We start from the raw sequence: 22,503 nt of genomic DNA, 5'->3' as shown, positions 1-22,503 counted from the left end.
TCTTCTTTTTTAAAATAGAAACAGTGGCCCTGGCCGGTTGGCTCAGTGGTAGAGCGTCGGCCTGGCGTGCAGGAGACCCGGGTTCGATTCCCGGTCAGGGCACATAGGAGAAGCGCCCATTTGCTTCTCCACCCCCCCTCTTTCCTCTCTGTCTCTCTCTCCCCCTCCTGCAGTGAGGCTCCATTGGAGCAAAGATGGCCCAGGTGCTGGGGATGGCTCCTTGGCCTCTGCCCCAGGTGCTAGAGTGGCTCTGGTCGCAGCAGAGTGACGCCCCGCAGGGGCAGAGCATCGCCCCTGGTGGGCGTGCCGGGTGGATCCCGGTCGGGTGCATGCGGGAGTCTGTCTGACTGTCTCTCCCTGTTTCCAGCTTCAGAAAAATAAAATAAAATAAAATAGAAACAGTGAGAGTCAGGAACAGAGATAGATAAGGACAGACAGACAAGAACGGAGAGAGATGAGAAGCATCAATCATCAGTTTTTTGTTGCAACATCTTAGTTGTTCATTGATTGCTTTTTCATATGTGCCTTGACTGTGGGCCTTCAGTAGACTGAGTAACCCCTTGCTCAAGCCAGCGACCTTGGGTCCGAGCTGGTGAGTTTTGCTCAAACCAGTTGAGCCCTTGCTCTAGCTGGCAACCTTGGGGTCTCGAACCTGGTTCCTCCGCATCCCAGTCCAATGCTCTATCCACTGCGCCACCACCTGGTCAGGCTGGATGCTTTCTTTTTTTTTTTTTTTTTTGTATTTTTCTGAAGTTGGAAATGGGGAGGCAGTCAGACAGACTTCTGCATGCGCCCGACCGGGATCCACCCGGCATGCCCACCACGGGGTGATACTCTGCCCATCTGGGGCGTTGCTCTGTTGCAACCAGAGCCATTCTAGCACCTGAGGCAGAGGCCATAGAGCCATCCTCAGCATCCAGGCCAACTTTGCTTCAATGGAGCGTTGGCTGCGGGAAGGGAAGAGAGAGAGACAGAGAGGAAGGAGAGGGGGAGGGGCGGAGAAGCAGATGAGTGCTTCTCCTGTGTGCCCTGGCCAGGAATCAAACCCGGGACTCCTGCACGCCAGGCCGACACTCTACCACTGAGCCAACTGGCCGGGGCAGATGCTTTCTTATTGTATGAAAAGAAAGGATTTACATTTATTATATGACATTTCTAATTTTTAGAATTCTGACCTGAATGTGATTTCTAAATGGTAATGAAAACAGCATGTTTTTAATAAGTTACATGCTGAATCAGTGCTGTGTGAATACGGGTTAGATAGCCCAGAATCACAGTCTGCTCGTCCTCAAATAACCGAGAACAGCGGTCCCGAGCTCCCTGGGTGAAGGCAGTGAACATGCCCACGGGGCAGCCCAGCGACACACAGCAGGTTCCGGGAGGCCCTGTCCAAGGTGCCCCCTCCCCAGTAGCTGGGAGACCCCCTGTTCCCTTCTTGTCTATGAATAAACCACAGTGAGCTTCTTCATTGAGTCCCAGCGTTTACCAAAATCCTCAGAAACAAAAGGCGACACAGAGACAACTGGGTGCCCAGTGTTAGGAGAAGCAGACGAGGACACTGAGTTTTGTTGTCTTTCGAGTTAAACAGAAAGGAGCTGGGGTGGAGGACCCATGAGAGAACTGCAGGCGGGAACAGAGAGAAGGACAACAGAACTAGTTCTGGGTTGATCCTGGCACCAGGATCCTCCAGGGAAGCTGGGTCTGTCTCAGAACCACCCTCTGGGACTGAAGAAACGCAGAGAAACCCTTGTTCCAACACACACACGGTTTTCGGGTCAGACCAGGAGCCTGTGGAGGAACAAGAAACACTTAGTCTAGCTGCAGACCCGTGTTCCTCCAAGTCCACGGAAAGAAAAATCGCGGTGAGAGACTGCATCCCCCTGATGAGAACGGGGTCCCCAGGCCTCCCTCACAGGGCACAGCGTCTGCTGTCCCCTCCCCCACCTCCAGGGGCAGAGGGTGAGAGCCAGCTCAGGCCTGAGGCTCTTCCCAGGAGGTGTCTCGGAGTCACAGCACAAGGAAACAGCTTCCTCCCTCTGCCACCCCCACTCAGGAAGAACCAGGCTGGAGTAGTCCCTGTTTCTCAAAATCCTCATGGAACGGAAAGGAAAGGAGGAAAGAGGATGTATTCAGCCACTAAAAGCACCTCAGACAGTGACATAAACTTCTCCATCCTGGGATCCTGTCACTGGGACTTCAGTCGGGAGTGGTGTGAAGACTAGTCCAGCACTGAGTGACCCCTGCACAAGCCGAGTCCCCGGAGACCTCCTGTGACTGGCTGGGATAAGGGTCCCCCTGGGGACTCCCCCTCCCTAAGGCCGTCTTGTCTCCCCTTTGTCTGATTTCAGGGGCCTCCGGCTGTCTGGGGCATTGCTGTCCCGTGTCTGTCCCTTATGTGAGACAGGGGAGTGGTCAGGAGATGGACACACCTCGCCCCCCTCCCAGGCGTCCTGACCGTCCTTGCTCCGCAGACGCAGGAAGGTCTCGCTGCAGGAAGCGGAGCCCCAGCTCAGAGCCTGAGATGCGGCCGGCACCTTGCTCCACGCAGAACAGACCCAGGGTCAGGCTCCTGTCCGCCTGCTGCAGACGCTCAGGGACAGTGACTCTGCACCTGATGTAAAACTCCAGCACGGGGACAGTGAGAGGCACAGGCCTCGGACAGGGAGTGCGTTAGAAAGGGCCCCGCGTTCTGGACTTAGGCTGTGACCTCACACAGCGCGTCCTGGCTCCGGCCCGTCCTGGCAGATGGACATTTATTTTAGGGTCTCATCCCCGTCGGGACGCCCCTCTCCGTGCTGGACGCCTGGCGGCGGAAGCAGTCTGGCGACAATAGAGGCCCGTGTGGACGGGTGTGTGTTCCAGTTTCGCATCCGAAACACCCGGGGTTGCCTTGCACCCCGACCCGGAGGACGCACTCCCCCCCACCACACACACAAACATGCTCCTACTTCTTCCCCCTGTGGATCTCCCACAGCACGGGACAACACCGCATCCCTGAGGCCCTACAGGGCTGGAGCTAACTCCTTCTCTGCGCAGGAAGCTCTCCCGCAAACACATCCCTGTGAAACCCCTCCACAAACAGTGCCTTCGGACCCGTGTGTCTTGGTCTCTGTCGCCCCCTGGCGCCCGCTCGTGCCCCGCCCGCTAGAGAAGTCCTCAATGCACAGATGACTGCCTGCTGGTCCTGGGGGCACAGACAATGTTGTCCTTGAGAAGTCAAGGACACTCAGCCCCCTGTGGAGCCGCCCGGGCCTGAGCCACGTGGACGGAGGCTCCACAACACTGGGCGGAGCAGTGAGTCCCCAGGATGGGTCTCACTGGAGGTGTCTGCACCAATGGGACACAGCTGAATGTGGGGCTAAGGTAAGAGCGCCCGCCTTTCTTTAATGTGGGGGCAGCTGGGTGGTCACTCAGCCAACAGCGAGGGACAGGGGCCCAGTGTTCCTAGAGCCACCTCTGATCCCCCGCTGAGCCCACCTGCACAAACCAAATGACACGTTCAGTTGTGAGCAGGACACGCTCACATTAAGGCCAATCACTGCCATCCGCAGGGACTCTTGTTAATAAGACAGTCCAGTTGGCCAGTAGCTGGAGCAGAGGGCAGACCCCAGGGAGCCCTGAGCAGCCCCCCGACCTCCGCGGGCCTCTTGGCCATCATACCCCTGGAGGAGCCGCTGCTGCCCAGCCAGCCTTGTCCCCGTCACCTCACCCCAACCACTGGACACCCCCACCCACAGCCCTGCAGGTACCAGGCCAGGCACCACAGGGAGCAGCAGGGAGCGGTGATGTCACATGAATGCACCTGCTGGAAGGGAGGGGACAGGAAGGTCATCACAAGGAAGGTTCTGGGGAAAGTGAAATGGTTCAGTGTAAAGAACAGATATGGTCTCATCAGCAAGAATGCCACCAAGGAAGATATGTTTGCACATGATACTGCCATGAGAGTGACCCCGGGGAGCACCCCTGCAGGGTAGGAGATGGACAGACTGGGGAGCTCGATGCTGGTGAAGGAGTAAAGGGTGCGGAGACCGCACATGTCACAGACCCCCACCCACCCCCGGCGTCCAGCACAAGGCAGGAAACCTGCCACAGACTGGACCCAGTACAGACGCTGTCCACTCCATCAACAGAATGACCAGAATGGTGGGCAGGGGAAAAGCATGAGACACCAGAGAATGGGCTGAAGGCCAGGCCCAACAGCACCGACCCTCCCGCAGGCGAGGGTTCCCACCTACCCCATGCGGCACCCGGGGGGCGTGGACCTCAGTACTTGTCCCCCTGCAGGGAGAGGGGATGCAGGGCACTGACAACCACGGGGCAGGAGAGCAGGGGGACCAGTGAGCAGAGTGGGTATCGGGGCTACGGCCACGTTTCCACAGGGGCCCCCTCACCACAGAGCCTGGAGAGGCCGGGGACTCGGAAGACAAGGAAAATCAAGGAGAGGAGACCCAAGGTCAGCAGCCACCTCCACGTCGGTGCCGGGGCGACTTCAATTACTGACACAGACGCCCAGAAAACCCTAAACCACAAGGCGGCAAGGAGACAGAAGCAGCCCGTCCACCAGCTGAGAACTCCCCGCTCCCAGGGCCAAGCAGGGCGGGCTGAGTGAGTGCGGGCTGACCTTCTCTGCCTCATCGGGTCAGTCAGCAGCAAGAAGACATGGACACGGAGTCCCAGCAACAAGAAAGGAGCAGAGGATTGGAGCTGAAGACCTGAGGGCTGGCTTTTTGTCTGTTGGCCAGAAAACTAGAACCACCTGCATCGTCTATGCAGCACGGGACTTTCTTCGTTGTTGTTTTTACCTAAAGATGTCTCTTTTTGGTCATGACAAATGTGCTTTAAAAAAAAAATGAAAAAAGAAAAAGCCTGGTTGTTCTCAATACACCTTTAAAAGTTTATAAATTGTTTCATATCTGGTCAAGCTGAGACTTTTAAGAACCTCATTTTTATTTTGTAGTAAAAATATACAACTTGATTCTTTCTAGGAAGTCAACAAACTGCAAGCACCTGTTCGTAAAGGTCTTAAATAATACTGATAATTTTTAAAGACCATCTCCTAACGCCCCCTGGAAGTTATCCCCGGACTTGCACCTGAGGGTTTGGATTCCAGGCAGGAGGTGGTTTGGGGTGTAGACCTTGCTGACCCAGAGGGGGCTCTGAAGGACGGGGTCCCACAGGCAGGAGACCAAGGGCAGCTCTGAGGAGCAGATGAGTCCTGATGGTTGAGGACAGACGGGCAGAGCTAGAGCCACCTCAGATTACCAGACAGAAGTGTTTGGAATGAATTTCGAAGCCTTTAGAAAATTAATATAAAATAGACATAACATAAAATTTACCACTTTTTTTAACCATTGTAAAGTGTACAATTCAATGGCACTTGGTGCACAGACAGTGTTATGCAACCATCACCATGATTTAGTCTCAAAGCAATTTTGTCACCCAAGAAGGAAGTCACTTACCCAGTAATCAGTCACCCCCATCCCACTACCCCCGTCCACGGAGTCACTGATCTGCTTTCTGTCTCCCTTTGCCTCTTCTGGATATTTGATGTCAATGGAGTCAGACCACACGGAGCTTTTGTGTCTGGCTTCTTTCACTATCACAGTGTCTTCAAGGTTCATTCATACTGTAGTATCGATGAGTGCTTCATTGTTTAAATGTTCACCTCATATTCCATTTTATGGTTACACCACCATTTCTTTATCTATTCATCAGCTGATGGGCATCTATGCATCATATTGTCTTTTAAATCATGTGGGGAAAATAGCTACCAATAAAAAAGCAACAGTACTGGCTTTTGTGTTTAGCTATGCAGTTCCATGTACTATTCTTTATTTCTTTATCTAATTTGAAATTACTTTTTAGTGCTTTTTTGTTTCAGCGTAAAGGGATCCTTCTAGCATGTCAGGTAGGTACGATGAACTTAATCAGTTTTTGTTCACCTGGGAATGTCTTCATTACTCCTTTATTTCTTTTTTAAATTTACTTTTTTTTCTGTTACAGTTAACACACAATATTATAATAACTTCAGGTGTGCTGCCTAGAGATTGGACATTTATATCACTTCCAAAGTGATCACCCTGATAAATCTAATATCAACTTGGCACATATAAAGTTATTACAATATTATTGACTGTATTCTCTATGCTGTACTTTAAATCCCTATAACTATTATGTAACTACCAATATGCACTTATTAATCCCTTCACCTTTTCACCAGACCCCTACCACCCGCCACCAGAACAAAATGTTCTCTGTATCTATGGGGTTCATTTCTTTTGTTTGGTTAGTATTTTTGTTTGTTTGTTTAGATTTCACATACAACTGAAATCCTCTGGCATATCTTCCTGTCTGACATATTTCTCTCAGCACAATACGCTCTAGGTCCATCCAGGTTGCTGCAGATGCAAAGTTACATTCATATTTATGTCTGGGTCATATTCCATCGTATATATATACACCACTTCTTTATCCATTCCTCTACTGAGGGACACTGCCTAGGTCACTTCCATATGTTGGCAATTCTAAATAATGCTGCAATGAACACATGGATGGATATGTCTTTCTGAATCGGTGTTTTGGGTTTCCTCAGATACACACCCAGAGCTGGAATTGCTGGGTCCTTCTCTGTCTCCTGTTCGTAGCCTTTGTTTTAATGTCTATTTTCTCTGATACAAGGACTGCTACCCTAGCTTTTTTCTTTTCATTTCCATTTTCATGAAATATCTATTTCCATCCCTTTTCTTTCAGTCTCTGTGTGTCTTTTGATCTGAAGTGACTCTCTCTGGTTGACAGCATATATATATATATATATATGTCCTTTTTTTTCTTATCCATTCAGCTACCATATTTCATTCAATCAGAGCATTTAATTTTACATTTGAAACCATTATTGTCACCTTATTATTCATATGTATATCCCTTTTTTTTTGCATTTTCTTATAGAAATCCCTTTAATATTTCTTGTAAAACAGTTTGGTGATAATAAACTCCATTAGGTTTTTCTTTAAGGTTTTTCTTTTGGGAGGAATCTCTTTATCTGTCACTTGAGTCTAATGATAGCTTTGCTGGGTCAGGTTGTCTTGGCTGTTGGTCCTTGCTTTCATGACTTTGACTATTTCATGCCAAGACTTTCTGGCCTGCAAAGTTATCGTTGCAAAACCAGCTGATAATCTTATGAGAGTTTCCTTGTAGATAATTATCTTTCTATTACTGCTTTTAAGCTTCTCTGTCTTTAACATTTGGCATTTTAATTATGACGTGTTTGTGTGGACCTCTCTGGGTTTCTCTTGTTTGGGACTCTCTGGGCTTCCTGGATTGTATGTCTATTTCCATCACTAAGTTAAGAAAGTTTTCGGTCATTATTTCTTCAAATAGGCTTTTCAATGCCTTGCTGTCTCTCTCCCTTTCTCTCTGTCTCTCTCTTCCTTGTAGTACATCAATGATGTGAATATTGTTATGCTTGATGATGTCCCATAGGTCTCTTAAACTAACTTCATTTTTCAAATTTCTTTTTGCTGTTCTGATTGCATCATTTTTGCTAACCTGTATTAGAAATTGTTGATTTAATTCTCTGCTTCATCTAATCTGCTGTTGACTCCATTTAATGTATTCTTTATTTTAGTTATTGAGTTAGGTAGGTTGATGGACACTCAGCTATGGTCCCCATATGTGCCTTCAAAGTCAGGGCTCAACAAAGGAACAATGACTCCAGCCAGCACTTCTCTCTGGGAGAAAGATGCCATTATTTCTTCAAATACTTTTTCATTAAAAAAATTTTTTTTAAATTATTAAGCAAGAGGCAGTGAGGCAAAGACAGACACCCACATTTGTTCCAGCTGTGATCCACCCGGCAAGCCCCTACCAGGCAATGTCTGCTTGTCTGGGCCGCTGCTCCATAGCTCTGTAACTGAGCAATCTTAGTGCCTGAGGTGAGGCCATGGAGCCATTCTCTGCACCCGGGGCCAACTTTGCGAGAACCAGTAGAGCCATGGCTGTGGGAAGAGAAGAGATAGAGAAAGATGAGAGGGGGAAGAGGTGGAGAAGCAGATGGTTGCTTCCCCTGTGTGCCCTGACCAAGAATCAATACCACATTTCAGGCCAACAATCTACTGCTTTTCAGCCAGCCAGGGCCTGCATGCTTTTCCTAGTGCTTTCTCTCTCTCATCTGCTTTGGGGATTCCCATGATATGTACATTGGTATGTTTGGTGATAGCTCACCAGTTTCTAAGGTTCTGTCATTTTTACTTATTCTTTCTTTGTTTCTGCTCCTCGAACAGCATAATTTCAATGAGCTTACCTTGAAGTGTGCTGGTTGTCTCTCTGCATATTCAAATCTGTTGTTGAAACGCTCTGGTAAAGTTCTCATTTTAGATATTGTACTTCTACTCGATGACTTCTTGATTCCTTTTTGAAATTTTTATCTTCTTTTTTTTTTTTTTGGTATTTTTCTGAAGCTGGAAATGGGGAGAGATAGTCAGACAGACTCCCGCATGCGCCCAACTGGGATCCACCCGGCACGCCCACCAGGGGCCACGCTCTGCCCACCAAGGGGCGATGCTCTGCCCCTCCGGGGCGTCGCCGCGACCAGAGCCACTCCAGCGCCCGGGGCAGAGGCCAAGGAGCCATCCCCAGCGCCCAGGCCATCTTCACTCCAATGGAGCCTCAGCTGCGGGAGGGGAAGAGAGAGACAGAGAGGAAGGAGAGGGGGAGGGGTGGAGAAGCAGATGGGTGCTTCTCCCATGTGCCCTGGTCGGGAATCGAACTCAGGACTTCTGCACGCCAGGCTGACGCTCTACCACTGAGCCAACCGGCCAGGGCGAAATTTTTATCTCTTTATTGATACTCTCTAGGTGGTTAAAGATAGGTTTCTTGGCTTTCTTTACTTTTACGTTCGTGGTCTCCTTTAGCTCTTTGAATACATTTATGAAACTTGCTTTAAATTCTTTCTCTAGTAATCCCAATGTTTGGGCTGCCTCAAGAATAAATAGTTGGTCAGTTTCATTTTTTTTGCCTATGAATGTGCTGTACTTTCTGATTTCATTGAATTCTTCATGACTTTTGTTAAGAAAGGAACTAGATATAAAAAACGTTATTATGCAATAACTCTAAAAACCAGATTTGTCCCCCTTCCCTGGTCATTGGTTTTCTTGTTCATTGTGAATTATAGTTGGTTGTTTAGTGACTTTTCTAAACTATTTTCATATGGATTGTATTCTTCATTTTTGGTCAAAAAGTCTCTGTTCTGTCAGTGTCATGTCAGCTAGTGATTGAACAGAGAAATATTTAAATATCTGGAGAAGCAAAGAAAAATAGACAACACCTCTCAGTTCTTGGACCTGCGCTCCGTGTGTGTGTGAATTGGGACATGCCTTCAACACTCATCTGTAGCATTTACAACTCTTGCTTTACCTGTAATTCCTGCTTATGTAGAGATTGAAATCAGCCAGAGGTATGTTCACATGGCTCTCTCAGGTCTTTTCTGATCACATGCCCCACACTGGGCATGCCCATGGCCTCTAGATTCCCAAGAAGATGTGAGAGTCGTCACAGCCCTTCCAGCCCAGGGCTCCTCACTCCCCGCTCTGTCTCCCATTCTCCACGTCCATTATTGGCCCATCTGATGTTTGTCCTGGACACAGCCGCTGGTTCCTTGACATGGAATAGCTTATGCACATGGTCTTTGCCTTAGTCCACTCTCTACCCAGAGAGAGTTCTGAGTTAGAAAAAATAAAGAGAAGGCATTTACATCCATCCTGCAAGAATCCACCTGACAGATCAAAACCTATTCACAGTCAGACAAAAATGCAAGTCACACGGGGGCCTGAACTCGGAGATTTGTGTCAGAAGTGAGGGCTGTCTAGTGGGGTGGAGTCCCGAGTGTGTGGGGTCTGATGCTAAGTCAAGGTAGTTTGCACGGGAATTGTGTTGAATTGTAGGAAACACAGTTGGTGTCTGAGAATCAGAGAACTGAGTGAGGGGAGGAAAAAGCCCTCACATCCCACAAAGAAATTCAGAGTAAGAGCCAGCAAGTCACTTCTACCTGGGATGTCACTTACTGGTCACGTGTTCTCCAGCCAAACTGGAGTCCCTACAAAGTACCAGAAGGTTCTACTCTCAAATCTTTGCTCCAAGATTTGAAAATTTATTTCTCTTCCTCCCTCACCCCAGCACCTGAACTGTCTTCCCACATGAGGAGAATTCCAGACATAAAGAGTCTGGTGGGAGACAGAGACCATGTCCCTCCATAAAGGAGAGAAACCCATGTCCCCAACATTAGTGCAACTGGCCGCTGCATGAGGCTCCACCAGTCAGGTGACCAAATACCGGACTCTGCCTCAGGACATGGTGACACAGAGCGGCTGGGACTGTGCAGAGTGCACTGGGCAAGGGTGGTGGGAGTGGCAGACACAGCAGTGCTGGACACAGGACCAGGGTCCAGCATCAGGGAGTCAGGGGTGTGAGCAGTGACATGTGCCCAGCAGCAGGACAGTGGTTCCTGTGTGGGACCCGACCTCGGCTGGACTGTGGGTCTGCTCCTGGCTGTGTGGCCTCAACCTGGTCTGTGGTTTTCCCCAAACACTATTAGATCCCAATATCATGTATATGCTGCTTTATATCTGAATTAGAAACAGTTGGCATTCCATTGTTTTCAGTAAGAAATCAATGAGGGGAACAGTTTCAGAGAACAAGCGTTCAGAGATTTTATTACCCTGAACCGGGACCACTTCCTAAATCTTCCACCTGACTCTGCCCCACGGCAGAGAGAATGAGATGTAACTCCCAACATCACATCTTCTTACAAACCCCCAGGCCCCTCCCAGACCCACCATCCCTGAGAATTAGGCTCCAGACCAGGAGTCACTGTGTAACCAGCCCTGCAGGTGAGGCTGACACACAGCCCTGTGGGGTCCTGGTCTGGGTTCCTGCTACTAAACGTGTGACCTGAGACCAGCAGCATCAGCACCGACCTTGTTATAATCCAGACTCTCACACTCTGCTCCCGACGGTCTGAGTCTTAACAAAATGGCAGGTGACCCTGTGGGACTCCGTGGTCGCCATGCCTTCTAGACGTGGAGACAGAGCTGTGCCATCGGCTCTGGTGTGTGTCTGAGCAGATCGCTCAGCACTGGGTCCTGGTCAGTCCTTCCTCCTCTGTCTTCTGCAGCCATCACTGCCTGGGTCACCTCCTCTGTTCTGAAAGCTTTAAATCTCTCTCTGTGTCATCTCCCAAGTATGTTTCTCCAGCTGACATCTCTCCTCATCTCCAGAATCATCTGTCCAGCTGCCAATCGGATGACTCCCTTGTATTTCTAACAGACGTCTCAGCTCCACCATCTCGTACAATGAACGCCTGTGATGTCCCCTCAGATATGCTCCTTCCAGAGCCTCCCCATCTCCACTGACAGCAACTCCGTCTACTCTCATCCTCTGAGATTTTTCAGACCTTGACTCCTCTGACACCCCAGATCAACCCATCAGGAAGCAGGGACACCCAGAGGAGAATGAGACTGGAACCCCAAACAAGGACAAAAACAGTCACACTGCTCCATAGAAACTAAGAAACAACAAATGAAGACCCAGGAGACTCGGGTGGACGGGTGGACTCAGGCCTGGGCCTCGGCCGACTGACCCAACAAAACCCTCGTTGCTCACAGACCTGGAGGTGTCCTTTATTAGGATAGTTTACAAGGCCTGGGTGACATGTGAGTCCCTGTGCTCACAGGTCCTGGGGGACAAAGTTCTACTGGAGAGAGAAGGACAAAGGAGCAGAGAGGTGACCCACTGCAGACTGACCACTTGAAGCCCATGATGCACTGAGCACCAACTGGGCACAGGCCCCGACCACACTCGGTCCTCACAGCCTCTCCTGTCCCTGCAACAGACTCAGCACAACAGACACACGGGTTCTGGAAAATTCTCAGTGCTTCCATTTATTTCCTCTCAAACTTTAGGGCCTTCTCTTTTAATTAACCCAACCAACCCTCATGGCAAGAAATGAAAATACAAGTTCACAGCTAGAGTTCTTATTTCCATAAGAGGGTAAGAAGCTGCAGCTCAGTGCTCCAGGAAGTACAGACAGGGAGGGGGAGGCCCAGTCCCCCTCTGCTGGACAGGGAAGTGTGGGGAGGGGACGTGGGGGCATGTTGGAGGAAAGCCAAAGCATCAAGTGACTTTCGGTTCCCATCTGAGAAAGTGAAGGTCCAGACCAAGCACACATGACTGAGGGTGGTCGCCCAGAGAAGGCTCAAGGATGCGATGCTTGGCCCTGGGGAGCTATCTGCAGGTCAGGAATCAGACAGCAGATGGTGCTGTGTTATGTCTCAGGAAGGGCAATATAAATCTAATCAGTTTTGCAAAACTAAATAATGAAATTGTACACTGTATTCTGCTTGTTAGTTTCTCACGCATGATGTCATGTTTCTGCTTAATAAATGGATAGCTGATCTCTCCAAGGCATCTCAATCCTGGAGAGACTGGGGTCCCCCACTGGCAGTATTGTTGCTGACTCACTCCTTTGCGGCTCCTCTTCATGAGACCCTGAGTAACAACAGCAAACGGGGCAGGAGTGGGCCAGGCTCCCACCTCCTCACACTATGCTGATAGGAATGCAGACACGTTCAGATGCCCTCTGCAGAGACAGAAGTGAGAGGTTCCTGAAGTCACAAACAGGGCTGGCCAGTGTGTGTGTGTGTGTGATGCATCTTCCGTCTCTCAGTTCAAGGCAGCTGTCTCATGCTGTAGATAAAAATAATCACAAATTCAAGTCAGTGGCTGTAACTGGTGACATTCTCAATAGTCCACTTCATGCTCAAAATGTCCCAGAGAATTCTCATCACCCAGTCCCAACCCCCCCCCCCCACACACACACACACACACATCAGGGTCTCACTATTAGAAGCCGTGAGAGACACAGCGCCATGGGCATTGTCACTGCCTGGGGTAGAACACAACAGGATGTGGTCAGAGCCCCCAGGACAGGAGAATAAAGGAGGAACTATGGGGGGTGAGGTCCCCCATGGCTCCTGTCTGCACTGTCACAGGGTCTCAGGGGTCACCCCCTCCATATTCACTGGCAGCCTGAGCATAACTTTCTCCTTTCCCACTTGTGGGAAGAAAACATCCCGTGAGAGACCAGGGAGGAGGCAGGGCCATGAGGTCTTAATGGAAACCCTAGTCCTGGACCCCAGAGAAGTTTCCAGAACTGTGAGTACAGACTCAGGGCAGGATCAGGAAACCCTAGGAAAGTACATGTGTGGGGACTTGACCAACCTCCCTCCAGCAGGTCTGTCATCAGCAGGAACCTTGTCTCAGACCTGTCACTGTTGGGGACCAGGTCCCCATTACCATATTCATCAAGATGATAACTTTGTCCCTCATGTTCACACATGTCTCACTAAAGAGTAAGTGTTAGCAAATGGCCCCAGACTGGGAGAGCACATTTGTGGGGACAGTACTTACCATTAATGAAGCTGACACACTTCTTCCTGGGCTTGAAACCCCTGTGGGACAAGAAACTCAGACCCCACCCTTCCCTACCTGATCGCCTCCTCCTCCACATCACAGCTCCCACCACAGCTCCAGAGACTACAGCTCCAAGGAGGACCAGGACAGCAATGATGGCCACAGTGGTATTGGTGTCCTGAGGAAGTGGCTCTGGGAAGGGAAGGAAGGGGAAGTGACGGCCTTGACCCCTGGACACAGTCTTGACCCTGCTGAAGTCCTCCAGAGGCCCCTGCTCCCTGAGAAGAGGCTCTGTGCCCACGTCCCCTCCTCACCCCATCTCAGGGTCAGAGGCTCGGGCAGCCCCTCGTGCTGCACATGGCACGTGTAGCTCTGCTCCTCTCCAGGGGGCACCGCCACAGCCGCCCACTTCTGAAAGGTCCCGTCCCCCGCAGGCCTGGTCTCCACATGATCAGTTTCCTGGGTCAGGTCCTGCCCGTCACGCTGCCAGGTCAGGGTGATCTCCGCAGGGTAGAAACTCAGGGCCCAGCACCTCAGGGTGACCTCATGGTCAGAGATGGGGTGGTGGGTCATGTGTGTCTTTGGGGGGTCTGAGGAGAAGAGTGAGAAATTCAGGACCTTTTCATCCCTCATGGGCCACTCCAGCAGCAGTCCTGTGACCATCCTGAGAGTGGACAGGACAGCTGGGGTCAGGAAGGGAGCACAGAACCCAGACACCAGCCTGGATACAGGCATTTGGGATGATCTCTTAGTGTTCAGAAAGTTCTAGAATCAGAGAGACACAGCTCAAGGTAGGAGAAAACAAAATTCCGGTCCCGACCTGGGTGGAGGCCAAATGACTCAGAAAAGCCGGGGTCAGACCTCAGACACACTGGGTGGGAACAGAGAACAAGGCCTGAGGGAGAAAGTCCCCATGGGTCCCAGGGCCACTGCCAGGGTCAAGGGGAACCGCTGATGGGTTATTTCAGGGTTGGTCTCCCCTCCATCCCAGAGAGACTGCACCTAAGTGTCCTGAGAGAAAGGGGGAGTCGGTCTCTGGTCCCGGATTTGAAAGCCCAGGGGACTCAATGTCCCGACCCAAAGGAGGGTGTTCTGACCCGGTCCATTTCCTGTGTCCGTGTAGGAGCCGCAGCCCGAGGGGAGAGGAGGGATTCCCGCGGCCCTGGTACCTGCGCGCTGCAGCGTCTCCTTCCCCTTTTCCAGTTGAATGCGGAGCCACTCCACGCACTCCCCCTCCAGGTAGTTCCTGTAGTGCTTGGCATAATCGAACTGCTCCCAGTTGCGTCGGGTGATCTGAGCCGCCGCGCCGTTCGCGGTCCAGGAGCGCAGGTCCTCGTTCAGGGCCAGAGAATCGGTCCCGTCATAGGCGTACTGACTGTACCCGCGGAGGAGGCGCCCGTCTGGGTCCATTTCGCAGCCCAGCATCCCCTGGAGGGTGTGAGACCCTGACCCCGCCCCGCGGTCAGCCCCGCCCACCTAGCCCCGCCCCTGGTCTGCCACGCCCCCCACCCCCCATCCCACCCCCCTCAGGGGTTAAACCTAAACCCAAAACGAAACCGGGTCAAAGTCCGTGGGTTCCTCCCAGGTGGTATGTGGGGTCCTGCTGTCACGGGTGGATTTCGGGCCCGGATACTCGGGCGATCTCTGTCCGTCCGTGGGGATGGGGTCGTGACCGGGACCCGCCCGCGTGGCTCACCGTCCTCGCTCTGGTTGTAGTAGCCGCGCAGGGTGTTCAGATACACTCGGAAATTCTGTGCGTAGCCCTTGGCGCGCCGCGTCTCGCGGTCCCAAAACTGCGGGCGCTCCTGCTCTACCCACGGCTGCTCCATCCACGGCGCCCGTGGCTCCGCCCTCCGGCTCGCGGCGTCGCTGTCGAATAGCGAAATCTCCGTGTCGTCCACGTAGCCGACGGTGATGAAGCGGGGCTCCCCGCGGCCGGGCCGGGACACGGCGGTGCTGAAATATCTCAGGGCGTGAGGACCTGGGGGCAGAGAGGGGCTGAGACCCGGCGACCCTTCCCGGCGCGGGTCTCGTGCCCGCGGTACGCGGGACAAGAGGAGAGGGGTCCCAGGAGACGGAAAAGTGGCTAAAAGGGGCATGTGGAAGGTCAGAGCCGGGGATAGTGGACACTCGCCCGCCCGGGGTCCGGCGTCCCCGACGGGTCCCCTCGCTTCTCCCCGCAGAGGCCGTTCCCCACCGACCCGCATTCACCTGCCCAAGTCGGGGTCAGGACCAGAGCCCCGGAGAACAACAGGAAGAGGGTTGGGGACCCCATCACCAGCACCCTCAAGGTACAGAGACAATCTGAGTCGAGTGGGTCGGCGGAGACCTTATAACCCGGGACGGCGGAGAGGCTGATTGGCTTCTCTAGAAACCGTACACCCAATGGGAGTGACCGCTGGGGACTCGTCATCAGTATCCAGGAAAAAGGACCCCACAAAGGCTGTAAGAGGCAGAAGTGAAACCCTGGGAGATGGGGACTCCCCAACACTGACCTTCCCCGCCCAGACTTAGTCCTTGGGCTGAGACCCTGAGAGTCAGGCCTGGGGCCCGGACGGTTCCCTGAACCCTTCTCCTGCGCAGAGAGCTCTTTGTCACACTGTCTCCCTGAGTCCTGGCCCAGGGACTGTGAGGAAACCAAAAAGAGACACCAAGGCTGGGCCTGGCCCTTCCTCCTCTTCTCTTCCCAGAACCCCTCCCCCTGAAATGGACTCTCTGCCTCCCACCCGCTTATCTGTCCCCCTTGTCTCTTCTAGTAGAAAACTCACCCCAGGGAACTTGATGTCAGAGAGTGAGCTCGCCCTGGGAATGGAGGTGGAGGGACAGGGTTTCTCTTAACCCTGGAGGAGCTGTGCCTGAAAACACTGGGTGGAGATCCTCAGAGACCAGTCTCCCTGTTGTCTGTGAACCCCATTGGGGAGCACAGTCTTGGGAACCCTGAACTGCAGGAAGCTGATCTGTAAAGAAGTGATTTTGGCTCCTTGGTACAGAAATGTGTCTAACCAGCACTGCAGTCAGACTCACAGAGCTCCTGAATTCTACTTCCCACACAGTGTGTCTGTGACTCGGGATTGTTACATTGTGAAATGATCTTCATTCAGTAACCCTGAGTTTGTCTGTGAGTCCCTCATGTTCTCAATACAGAGAAGCCCAGGGAAGCCGTGTGTCACTGTGCATTTCAGCAGGGGCATGTACATCCTTGAAGTTACAGGTGCTCAATGCGGTCATCCAAATGATGGAGAGAGAAAAGGGTGGTTGGTTGGAGGAGACTCAGACCAAGGGCAGAGTAAGGAAAGTTCAGAGAGGGTGTCAGGGAGCCTGGAGCCTAAGTCAGCCTTCAGAGGGGCAATGGTCCTGCCTCAGTTTCCCTGCTGTTCTCAATCTTTGATGGGATTAAGCCAGTGAGACACAAGGTCCCAGAGCAAACAGAGCAGCACATTTGAGAGCACAGTAGTGGGGCCATCGGTCAGTTATGCTCCCTCAGGCTGAGGTCTGGTGTGCATTCTCACGCTGCCACATGACCTAGTGGAGGAAAGAATGACAAGAGAGGAAAAGGGAAGAACTGCTGGACCAGCACCTTTACGTAGACGAGAAGGGATGAGGCCTCGAGCACCAGCAGAGGGACGGCTCTGGCTGGGAGTGTGGACAGCTCACCTGTGGTGACGTCTCCAAGTAGACGGTGTTGGAAATCTGTATCAATCATCTTCTCATGCATTCAGTGTTCTCAGTGAAGCAGGAAACAAGGTCACTGGCAGTAATGAGATGGGGAAGGAGGTGGATGTTTGAGCAGAGGATGGGGGAGACTGAGGGGGCCGTGCAGGGACAGGATGATTGTGGACAGCAGTGTGGACCCCCTTGTGGTCTGGGTCATGATGTTAATGTGACAGCATCCACGTGTCTGTGTTGTCTCCAGCCTCCTGTAGCTGCACGGGGCAGGTGCAGGGCCGGCAGAGGTAGAATTCCCCTGCTGTGTGGTTTTTCCAAGGCTGACAAGACAATGGAGATCAAGGGAGGAATTGAAATGCTGTCTCATGGAATTGAAGATGAGTGAGGAGGGACGAGAGGACATTGAGGGGTGAGGGACGGTGACTAGATGGTAGGATAACAACCTGGGATCCTAGTGGGCACAAAGGATTGTGGGAGGTGATGTAGCACAGGGTGGACTCAGGCCTGGGAAACAGGCACATTTGTGATGAATGGTTTGCTGACATTACATTGCACATGTGATCAAATAATCGCACCAGTGTTTCCAGAGCTTAGGCCGCCCTGCGGGGTGAGTAGGGAGATGGAGGGCAGAGCGTGGGAAGCATGGCGTGGAGACTGTGGGAGGGCTGGGTTATTGGCAATGACAAGTCTAGGGGATGACAAGGGAGGGGGCCCAGGAAGAGCAGAGCAGAAGGTCATGGAGGAGAGGAGCTCAGGGAAGTGAGGAGCCAGGGACTGAGCATCCTCTGCTGTGTGTGTTCTGTTCCTGCTTAAAGTGACCACAAACCAAGTGGCTTTAAAAAACAGTCCTTTGCGGAGGACCCAGGTTCGATTCCCGGCCAGGGCACATAGGAGAAGCGCCCATTTGCTTCTCCACCCCTCCGCCGCGCTTTCCTCTCTGTCTCTCTCTTCCCCTCCCGCAGCCAAGGCTCCATTGGAGCGGAGATGGCCCGGGCGCTGGGGATGGCTCTGTGGCCTCTGCCTCAGGCGCTAGAGTGGCTCTGGTCGCAATATGGCAACGCCCAGGATGGGCAGAGCATCGCCCCCTGGTGGGCAGAGCGTCGCCCCATGGTGGGCGTGCCGGGTGGATCCCGGTCGGGCGCATGTGGGAGTCTGTCTGACTGTCTCTCCCTGTTTCCAGCTTCAGAAAAATGAAAAAATGAAAAAAAACAAACAAACAAACAAACAAAAAAAAAAAAAACAGTCCTTTATTATCTCATGGGTTGTGTAGCTTACACATCTGACATGTGCTCACAGGATTAGGAACAAGGGGTCAGCAGGTCTCTGCCCCTCACCGGGGCTCTGGAAGAATCCACTGCCAAGCTCACTCACTGTGTTGTCTGAACTCAGATTCTTGCAGATGTGGGACTGAGTCCCCGTTTCCTTGCTGGCTGTCAGCTGGAGCCACCCTGAGCTCCCAGAGGATGTCTTCAGTCCTGGAACGTGGCCCCCACAGCACACACAATCCTTCCCCCAGTGGGACCTCTCTGCCTCCCCTCACCCTCATCTCCCCTGCAGCTTCTCTGGCTCCAGCCAGAGAAACCTCTCTGCTTTTAGGTTCATGTGACATGATTGGGCCCAGCCAGGTGATCCAGGATGGTCTCCCTGTCCTAAGGTCCTTAACCTTCATTACATCACCAAGTCCCTTTGTCATGTAAGGAAGCCTGTCCACAGGCTCCAAGGATTCAGGCTGAAGATTTCTTGGGACACTATTTAGCCTTCCATATCTGATTATGTTGAAATCACTGAGATCCAGGAGGTAGTACTCTGGGGAGGGTGACAGTGAGTCAGGAGCTAAAGAAATGGGGCAATGGCCTGGGGGTCCCCAGGGATTATCTACAATGAGGGGAGTGGGGATTCGATCTGATGATGGATTAAGGGATGTTATGGAGAAAGGGTGGGTAAGTCAAAGCAGTTGATGAGAAGGACCCCACCCACCTCCAGGTCCAGGGCACAGGGTCTGTGGGAGGGAGACACTCGCATGGCAGGACTTCAGAGGGAGCCGTGTCCTCAGGGAGACCCAGGTCCCTGTCAGAGCTGTAGGTGCAGGAACACCCTGGGAGGACTGTGCGGATTTGGCTGATCCTGGGCTGAGACCTCCGGGGGACACAGTGGGAAGGTTTCAGGAGCTGGGGAGGGGGTGTGAGGGGAGACAGAGTGGGGGTGCACAGAGCCTGTGGAGATAAACATGCAGGATGTTTGGGGGACCAGGGGTGACTGAGACAGACAGGGAAAAGGAGAGAACAAGGTTAGTCCTGGTGGATTCAGGGCAGATGGTGGTGAGTGTGGGAGAGGGAGGTGGGAGGGGCAGGGGTCTGGGGCTCTCACTTGGGCTCTGCTGATGGGGATGAAGAGGTTTGGGGTGTTTGGGTCTTGTTTCCAGTGTGTTGACCCCTGAAGTGCTTGAGGAGAGAAAGGGTCTTAGAAGATGTGCCTGAGTTCACTCATCCCAGAAGTAGAGGACTGTGCCCAGACTAGGTCTAAGTGTGTCACCTGCACCATGTGACTCAAGCTGGGCTGCAGTCACCGAAGCCCCACTGATCCAGGACATTCAATAGTCACCCTGACGGGGCTGCAGCTGGTGCAGACTCTCAGCTGGGGGCTCATTGGGGCTGTTCACACGGAGGCCTCGGGCACCTCCCCCTGGGTCTCTGCTGGGCTTGGCTGCTCCCAGCGGGCACCTGGTTCCAGGAGAGTGTATTCCAAGTGCCCAAGTCAGGAACCAGGTCCAGCATCTTCTCTGATAATGGATAAAGAAGTGGTACACACATCCAATGGAATGTTACCAAGCCACATAACAGAGCAAAGTCTTAACATTTGCAGAAATGTGGAGGGATCTCTTAGGTTACTAATAATCTTTCTTTTTCTGCTTTTAAGAATCTTTGTAAAATTAGAAAGCCGCGTGCAAAAGAATGAAACTTGACTACAGTTTGTCCCCCTGCACAAAAATTAATTCAAAATGGGTCAAATACCTAAATATAAGATCTGAAACAATAAATTACATAGAAGAAAACATAGGTATTAAACACCTGGATGATAGCCATAGAGAACTGTTTCTGAATTTGACCCAAATGGCAAGGGATGATAGCAAAAATAAATGAATGGGACTATAGCAAAGTAAAAAACTGCTGCAAAGCCAAAGAAACCGACAGAGAACAACACGGCCGTCAACCAGATGGGAGATGATATTTACAAACAACAGCTCCACTAAGGGCTTAATATCCAAAATATACACAGAACTCAGAAAGCTCAACACACAAGCCAGCAGCCCAGTGAAAAACTGGAGAAAGGAACTGACCAGACACTTCTCCCAAGAAGACACAGAAACGACACACAGATATATGGAAAGATGCTCATCTTCACCAGCTCTGAGAGAAATGCACGTCAGAACGACAAGGAGATGCCACCTCACACCTGTGAGATTGGCTGTTGTCAACAAAACAGGTAATAACAGGTGTGGGGGAGACTGTGGGGAAGAAGGAACCCTCACCCCCTGCTGGTGGGAATGTAGACTGGTACAGCCAGTATGGAAGAGAAGATGGTGTTTCCTCAAAAGATTAAGAATTAAACTACCATATGACCCAGCAATCCCTCTACTGGGTATCTACCCAAAAAAACTTGAAAACATTGGTACGTGAGGACACACAGACTGCCATGTTCATCACAGCACTATTCACAGTGGCCAAGACATGGAAACAACCAAAGTGTCCCTTGAGAGAGGACTGGATAAAGAAGATGTGGTGCATATAGACACTGGAACACCACTCAGCCATGAGAAATGATGACACGTTGCCATTTAGGACAACATGGCTGGACCCTGAGCCTATTACACTGAGTGAAATAAGTAAGTCAGAAAAAAAAAGTATATGATTTTACACAGAGGTGGGATAATAAGTGGAGCCTCACAGACATGGATAAAAGTGAAGTGGTTACGGGAGGGGACAAGGGGATGTAGGCGGAAGAAGGTAAGGGAATAAAGAGAGACAAATCTACGGTGACGGAATATGATTTGAGTCTGGGAGATGGGAATGCAACATAATCATCAGTTTAAATTCTATAACAATGTTTACCTGAAACCTATGTTTCCTTTTTGATTAATGACACTCTGTTAAATTTAATTTTCTAAATAAAAACATTAAAAATATATTGGGTTATTTCCAAATTGTGACAGATTCTCTTCTTTTTTCTTCAAGTCTAGATGCCACTGTTGGCCTCTAGGAGGCGACAGATACTAGTTAATATTCTCCAGTTTAAAAAAACAACATGAAACAAAAGAGTTTAAACTCAGGTTCTGGGCAACAGGAGGAGGGGAGGGGAGTTCTGGCCTTTCCCCCCAAATCCTAGACCACTTCTCACGAGAATTAAAAGCACCCACACTTGTAATTCTCCACAGTTGTCAATGAGAAAAGAGAGGAAGGAAGGGATAGATCGGTACCTGCCCTGTTTACAGATGACGCCCCACCCTCGGGGCAGCTGCAGTCCCGGCTCAGGGTGGACGTCCGCGTGCACACACAGCTCCACGCCTGTGCTCCGATGACCCGCGTGGGGGGGAATTCTAGGCCGAGGGGAAAATCAGGGAGACCTCCTTCTTCTTATCAAACCCTAAATTAATCAATTGATTGGTTCTGGTTTATAAGCAGAGGTGAAATGTTCAAGACTTCAATATAACAGTCCAAATAGTTTAAAAGTACAACCCTTTTAATTATGACTCAAGACAGGATTAGTGAACTATCACTGGTTTCTCAGTCCTCTGCTGATAAGGTTTATTCTTTATTTCTTTTTTCTCAAGTCCCCAACACGGAACCTCTCTCACCTTAGGCCACACCCTCAATGAGAGACCAGTTCACAAAGTCCCTGGATGTGAAATTCCTTGGGTACAAAGTGGACTGCCTCTGTCTTTTTACCAGGAGGATTGACAGTAGCTGCAGCGAATGACGACTTCTCTTTCTCATTTGGGGCACAGAGATTGGGTGTTTCTATTCTCAACTAAAAATATCACAGAATAGAAAGCAGTGCGGTTTCTCCTGGTAGTGAGCCAATCCCCAAAATTTCACACAATAGAATACTTCCCTTTGGTGTGTGTGTGACAGAGACAGAGAGACAAAGAGATACAAACAGACAAAGAGGAAAGAGAGAGATGAGAAGCATCAGTTCTTCGCTGCAGCACTTTAGTTGTTCATTGATTGCTTTCTCATATGTGCTTTGACCAGGGGCTCCAGCAGACCGAATGACCCCTTGCTCAAGCCAGTGACTTTGAGCTTCAAGACAGCGAATTTTGCGCTCAAGCCTGAGACCAGGGACTCGTGTCTATGATCCCACGCTCACACCGGCTAC

The 22,503-nt window shown here is 51.2% G+C and overlaps 2 protein-coding genes and 1 long non-coding RNA gene across 3 annotated transcripts in view; 1 reads left to right on the top strand and 2 right to left on the bottom strand.

Moving 5' to 3' along the window:
* The window catches only part of LOC136387815 (patr class I histocompatibility antigen, B-2 alpha chain-like), a 79,798-nt gene that overhangs the window by 15,764 nt on the left and 41,531 nt on the right, over positions 1-22,503 (bottom strand). The window lies entirely within an intron of this gene.
* Positions 1-22,503, top strand: part of LOC136387819 (uncharacterized) — a 253,253-nt gene that overhangs the window by 218,106 nt on the left and 12,644 nt on the right. The gene's annotated exons all lie outside the window — the stretch shown is intronic.
* Positions 1,776-15,796, bottom strand: LOC136389960 (patr class I histocompatibility antigen, A-126 alpha chain-like). Its single transcript, XM_066361536.1, has 7 exons — positions 15,676-15,796; positions 15,161-15,445; positions 14,634-14,909; positions 13,779-14,054; positions 13,530-13,656; positions 2,456-2,653; positions 1,776-1,788 (listed from the first exon to the last, which is right to left on the bottom strand). The coding sequence occupies exons 1-7, from the start codon at positions 15,737-15,739 to the stop codon at positions 1,776-1,778; spliced, it is 1,239 nt and encodes a 412-aa protein (XP_066217633.1). The 5' UTR covers positions 15,740-15,796.

This window comes from Saccopteryx leptura, chromosome 1 (assembly GCF_036850995.1).
Source record: "Saccopteryx leptura isolate mSacLep1 chromosome 1, mSacLep1_pri_phased_curated, whole genome shotgun sequence".
Lineage (NCBI taxonomy): Eukaryota > Metazoa > Chordata > Mammalia > Chiroptera > Emballonuridae > Saccopteryx > Saccopteryx leptura.
The sequence above is the reverse complement of the archived record's forward strand: the minus strand, read 5'-3'. Positions and strand labels throughout refer to the sequence as shown.

Excerpts from the sequence above, each read along its gene's own strand:
- LOC136389960 (XM_066361536.1), bottom strand. The coding sequence starts at position 15,739 with ATGGGGTCCCCAACCCTCTTCCTGTTGTTCTCCGGGGCTCTGGTCCTG. Across the intron at positions 13,657-13,778 it reads GCCTCTGACCCTGAGATGGG|AGCCACTTCCTCAGGACACC; the intron begins GTGAGGAGGGGA and ends TTCCCTTCCCAG. Across the intron at positions 2,654-13,529 it reads AGGCGATCAGGTAGGGAAGG|GCCTGTGCCTCTCACTGTCC; the intron begins GTGGGGTCTGAG and ends TCCCTGTCCGAG.